Source organism: Oculina patagonica, chromosome 8 (assembly GCF_052425735.1).
Source record: "Oculina patagonica isolate OP01 chromosome 8, crgOcupat, whole genome shotgun sequence".
Taxonomy (NCBI): Eukaryota; Metazoa; Cnidaria; class Anthozoa; order Scleractinia; family Oculinidae; genus Oculina; species Oculina patagonica.
Genome location: NC_135765.1, coordinates 30265156 through 30271155, shown reverse-complemented (window position 1 = coordinate 30271155; position 6000 = coordinate 30265156). Strand labels below are relative to the sequence as shown.

Sequence of the window (6000 nt, the reverse complement as noted above, 5' to 3'; positions counted from 1 at the left end):
AATTTGTCCAATAATTATAAAAGAATAATTAAAAGATTATCCCTTAATTAATGTTGTAACAAGATTTCATTTATTTTGATTATAGGAAAAACCAAGAGTTTCTGGACAAATTGGAGGAAAGAAGTAGCTACGACAGTAAGTTTAATGCACAAAGAACATTAAACTGACAAGTTTATTTTTTAGGCATTGTTTGAATGCAATGACAAGCCAATCCCCCCTTCCCCCAACCAATTTTTCCTTAAAAAGTATTTGCCTTTTCAAAAGCTTGTGACGACAATCACTGACTTGCGTTACTTTTCCTAAGGCTTATTTTTAATTATCGGTAACTAGAATTCAGGGTGCAGTCCATGCCATTACTAAATGGGTGCCTGCAACTACTACTTTTTATTTTATTATTTTGCCCTTTGGTTTTGTAACTAGTAGCAAGGGCAGGCACTTTGTACATTTCAGATAAATATATTTAAAAAAATATAGTCGTGAAAGTTGAAGACAATCATTTATGTAAATTTCCATTGTTTTTACAGGTTATTGAACAGGACTTAGCATTGAGCTGAAAGCCTTCCAAGAAATGACTCAAAACAAATTCTTTAGTTTTCTTTGTCTGTAGACAGCTTATGGAAATCAATCAAGATCTCCCTACTTACTACCTCATGTATAAATTTCTGTGAATGTTAGTTACAAAATTGTATGTTTTTTAACAGTAATGTGCATGGTTTCTAAAGATATCACAAATTGCCTTTTTTGCCTGTCCCTGACCAACAATAGGGTTGGCTATTTTGCGAGTTTGCAAGTTGCAACTCGCATACATGAAAGTTAATCTCACCAAAAATAACAACAAAACGTCGCTGAGATCGAAATTGACCTTAAAATGTTTTTCAACCATCAGTGGTATTAAATTAGCAATGTTACAATTTCAATTTATTGCCCTCGACTTTCCTTCAAAGTTTCAATTTTGCTTGACTTAAAATAAAATTCCTTGACTGTCTAGAATCTTTTCCCCTGGCCAATTTTCCTGACCTCAACCCTGAGTAAATTGAAGAAAATGCATCGATAAATGATTTATCGTTTATTGTGGTCATGAAACCACATGCATTGGTAATGTGAAAGAAAATAAATTTGTTGACAAAGATGTGCTGTAAATGTACTGTAACCTCAGGAGAGTTGATTAAAAAGGAACTGTCATACATTAGATTTAGGGACAAATTTGCAATTGCATGGCACATTAAAAACAAACTAACCAAGTGCAACACGCAATACATACCAAAAAAATACTTTGTGCATTTTTATTTTGTACTTTTCCACTTAAATTACTACTTAGTAATACTAGACTATAATACCCTAAGCTACATGTAGGCAGTAAAAAAATCATCTCTCCTCAATCTCTGACTTAATACTAGTTCCTAACATTGCCTTATATTATGTTGGAGGTGACTTTGTATATAACAATAAACTGATGTATAATAAAAAAAAAACGTAAAAGCAAAATACTGCATTATTCTAACTAACCGAGCAAGAAAAATCTCTACACTCTGTTCAATAAAAAAGTATTTACAGTAGGTCATTTGACATGTCAATAAAATATAACAGCTGTTGGGTTTAACTCCTGTTCATTATTCTTTGTCTTTCAATAAATGATTCTCCCAGAGAGCATCAGTTCAGAGCGGGTGGTGAGACCACTTTTTGCTCCAAACGTCATAATATGGGAGTCCTCATCTTGAAAGCCGCAGTTCTGTTTAAAGTAAAAAGTGTACAAAAATTACATGTGAGTTGGTGGAATGATCCAGATTATTGGCAGTCTTCAAAACGTGAAATTAATTTACTCCTATAGTGTCTCTCTCCACCCAGTAGTATAAAATATGGGTACTGGCAAACCATTAGAGCAAGCTGACAAAATGCTGGTGGCTGGGGAGGGGAGGGGGGGGGGGACCTGTGATGAACTAGCATCCAAGGCTGTATAACTCTATAAATTTGCTTTGTGCTGCCAATTTGGCCAGAGTACAGACTTACTTATGACAGTTTTGCCATTGTGTGGGTATAGTTAAGTTTCTACACAGGCAAGCAGGAATGTTGAAGTACTAAGCTACACACTTCAGTAATGGGATTGTTCTCTCCTGTCCTTCTTCACTCTCATCTCCCCCCCCTCCCCCACACACACACCAACTTCCCTCCCATTTCTCCACCTTAAACTTTCCTCCCATTAAGCTCACCCCCAAATTACTTTCAATTTCTATCTCCCTCCATCTGCCATATTAAGCCTCCCTCCATTTATAGGACATGCATGCCAACACAAATATAAGAGATGCAGTGACCTAAGGGTCAAAACACTTTACTCTCAAAGTGCCTCTCTCCAATCAGTTGTATAAATGTCTGATGGACAAGCATCCCATCCAGGAGAGGAGTAGAAATACTCCAAGTAGCTTCATGCTATGGAAACCTACAGTGTACTCCATACATGTATGTATGGAGCACTAAGCTTGACGCAGACTTTATTTCTTATCATGCTAACACAATAATGAATAAAACACCTACTTAACGTCCAGGACTAAACTTGAGCTGATTCTCAATGATCTGATGAAGTTCATTTGGGTTTGGAAGGCGACCAGATTCCAGTTTGGACCAAATTGGCATATCTGTAAATACAAAATGTAGAAGCAATGATGAGCTTAGCAAGGCTGAAAAAGGCTTCTTTTAAAATCTGAATGAAATTGTCATAAATCAAAATTTAAATATTCACAAGTCATGATCAGACATACCATTAAGGGAAACTTCGAAAGCTCCAGTGGATATAAGCTGTCCTTCGATCATGTTTGTAACAAAAAATATCAGAATGCAAGCATACATCTGCGTGAAGGAAAAAGAATGCCACATTTAAGAACTTACAGATTTAAAAAGAGGTTAACATTTGTCCAATAAACAAGACTAAAAAAAATCAAAAGCTTAAGCCACAGTACCGCTCAGAAATAAGCGTCCGCTCAGAAATAAGCGTCCAAAAACATACACGAAAAACGCGTATGCTTTTGCATATACGCGCGTCTGCGTGTATGCGTCTGCGTATCTGCATACTGTATTTATTCAATTTACCACCCTGGGCGCTTATTAAATTTTTGGACCTTGCGGGTGGGCGCTTATTCGAGGTGGGCGCTTATTCGAGGCTGGGCGCTTATTAAATTTTCACCATTTTAAGCAAGTAGCACGTTTATTTTGCAAGAAAACAACAATTATAATAACTAAATGTGAAGGTGTACGAAAGCTGAAATTAAATATTCATTAAAAGTTTCAGTAAGAAAGCTAAAAAACTCTTTTCGGGATAGTCATTTAATAGTAGTTAGTCAATTTTAATCTCAACTTCAACAATAATTAGAATTCCTCTTGTGCCCTCAATTTAGAGGGGTGGGGGTGGGCGGTTATTCGAGGCTGGGCGCTTATTAACTTTTTCTACCTTCAGGGCGGGCGCTTATTCGAGGTGGGCGCTTATTCGAGGTTGGGTGCTAAATCGAATAAATACGGTATGTGCGTCTGCGTATCTGCGTATGTGCGTATACTCTGAATTCCCATATGCTCTTTAGTATGTATGAGCTAGCTTATTGTTTTTTCTTTTGTCCATAGTTGACTGATTTTCAATGGCCTAACATTGCTACATGTAAAATTTAAATACAAGGAAGACTGACTAAATCATGCCGTGCCAAACTAAAAAAACCTAAGCATATCTTCTGTTTTTGTTGTAAGTTTTCTTTTTTCCATTTATATATTAATTATTGTCTCTGTTGATGTTGTAATTTAATCAATGCAAGATTTGTAAATAGTGCAAATAATAAAAATTTGAAATCTGAGATGGGGTGTACAATTTAACTCTGAGAAGAGGAAGCAAATTTCTTTGGTCTGGTACGGGGTAGGGGTTCCTAGACCCCAGCACCCCAACCCAAACATTTCCAAGTACATTGTACACCCCCCCCCCCCCCAAAAAAAAAAAAAAAAAAAAAAAAACTCATTGCCAACATACCTTATTTTGTGTGGCCCAAAGATAAGCTTGTGGAGGATCAATATTGAGGTTCTCCCAAATCTGTAATCGCTCACCAAGAAGAACAACTGCCATGATTGCTAATTTGACCACACTGATAACACTGGCCAGCATTTGACGGGGACGGGGTGGGGGGTAATTGTCACCTTCAATACGGACCATGGGAAAGTTTTGGTGAATGAAGTTCGAATACTCTTCAAACACCTTTCGGTATCCTCAGGAGTAACTGAAAAAAAGAGAATGATGTACATGTAAACAGTCTGATTTGAAATCACCAAATTTGAGATCACGCAGACAGGCATATTACTGAGACCACCAACAGTTGGCTGACCATGTCCGGGGGGTTGCTCAGTCAGGTATGTTTTGGGTGGGTATTTGCCACTCGGGTATCCAAAGTAGCAACCCGTTTAAGAAAGAATTTGCATTCAATACCCTGTTCTTAAAACAGGTTAATACCCTGTTATTTAAACAGGTTAATTTCTTGACACCCGGTTTTAATTAATTTGGCTGCTGATAATTTGAAACCTTTGTATGTTTGAAATACATTTATCATACCCTGTTCTAGGAATCGTCTCTAAAATTGATACCCTGTTCTAGATTAAATTGGGAGCCCAAATCAAGACTTAGTTGGGCGGCACATACCCATAAAATTATTCTAAAGGAGTACCACCCCTTGCTTGGCCAACTCCCCGCCATCACTTTGCCCTGGAGTTGAGGAGTCTGTTGTTTCTCTGTCAGCTGTTGGCCATCTGTTAGACAGCTGTTTGTGTATGTGTAACTGTTAGCCATCTGTCAGCAAACTGTTTTTCAAATAGTGGGTCAATTTAAATGGTCGCAATATTAGTCAATAAATAGCGCTTTTTGGAAGCTCTTCAATTTCCCTGATATGCTTAAAATATAAGCATTCTAATTTATCAGAAAACCCCCAACTAAAAAGTGAAAAAAACAACTCGACAAAACAAATACACTGTAGCTTGTGGTCCTGGCAATAATAATAATAATAATAAAATAAAACAAAGACATTGATAAGTCTTTTTCACACAAGTAACAAGCTCTGATATAACGAATTGTTACCTATAATGAACATATTGTCTTTCCTAGCAGCTGAGTTGATTGCTAGTTCACTCAAATGTAATGAACATAATTAATAATGCAAGACCTTTGAGAAAAAGACAACATTAATTTTTGGGAAGAAAAAACCTTAGTCTAAACTGCAAATCGAGTTTTCAGTACAAAATGTTCCTAAAAACTTTAAATATCCCAGGAAATGACAAGGCAGATGGACTTTATGATAAAAACCTGCTTTGTCATCGTTCAGGTTCGTGATATAATTAAATCAAATCAAACCACGTGAATCAACATGAAAAATTTTCAATGATTTGTCTGAACTTAGACTTCGTGTTCTGGCAAATATTTTCCTTTCAAATCAAAAGTTATATTCTAAAATGGCTTCTTCAGCTGTAAAAATATTAATACACCGCCCAAATTTTACTTAATTCTTATAGGAAGCCAATATACAGCAGAGCAAAATAAATTGCTACATTGAATGCAGTGGTTGAAAAGAATCCTTTGACTTCAATAAAACAAAATCCCAATAAAAGCCTTAGTTTCCGAGTCACTTTTACGTAGATCTACAGGAACGGTGAAAGATCATCGCAAGTTTCATGTTTCTGCACAAAAACGTTGCTCCTTGCAGAAGACAGTTCGAATTGTGCAGTCGAATCGAAATCACTGCGTAATATATTTTGAGCAAATCTATTTTTGTAACTTACCAATACAAAAATTTGAGTGTTGGTCCTGTGAACACGGCCGCTTTCTGTATTCTATCCATTTTGTCTGGGTTTGATGCTTGAACGTTGGAGGGGAAAATAATCTCTTTCACTGTCATAAACGAGAAAATCGATAAAACCGCCGCGATGAGATACACATTCGACGCCATCTTGAAGCCGTCGGCTTCCTTCGGACTTGCGCTGTGTCGAAGC

The 6000-nt window shown here is 36.8% G+C and overlaps 1 protein-coding gene and 1 pseudogene across 3 annotated transcripts in view; one reads left to right on the top strand and one right to left on the bottom strand.

Moving 5' to 3' along the window:
- LOC144664483 (uncharacterized) overlaps window positions 1-868 on the top strand; it is a 4806-nt gene extending 3938 nt beyond the window's left edge. Inside the window, exons 6-8 of one of the 2 annotated variants that reach the window (XM_078525643.1) lie at window positions 86-135; window positions 525-577; window positions 626-868. In XM_078525643.1, the coding sequence (XP_078381769.1) occupies window positions 86-135; window positions 525-532 (58 nt within the window). In that variant the 3' untranslated portion in view covers window positions 533-577; window positions 626-868. Of the gene's footprint in view, window positions 1-85; window positions 136-524 lie in introns of both variants that reach the window. The other variant, XM_078525642.1, reaches the window with a different exon arrangement.
- A 179-nt stretch (window positions 869-1047) lies between these two features.
- LOC144664484 (selenoprotein T2-like) lies at window positions 1048-5977 on the bottom strand (annotated as a pseudogene). Its single transcript, XR_013572813.1, has 5 exons — window positions 5791-5977; window positions 4001-4244; window positions 2754-2841; window positions 2530-2630; window positions 1048-1729 (listed from the first exon to the last, which is right to left on the bottom strand). The product of XR_013572813.1 is annotated as a selenoprotein T2-like (transcript).
- Between the last annotated feature and the right edge of the window lie 23 nt (window positions 5978-6000).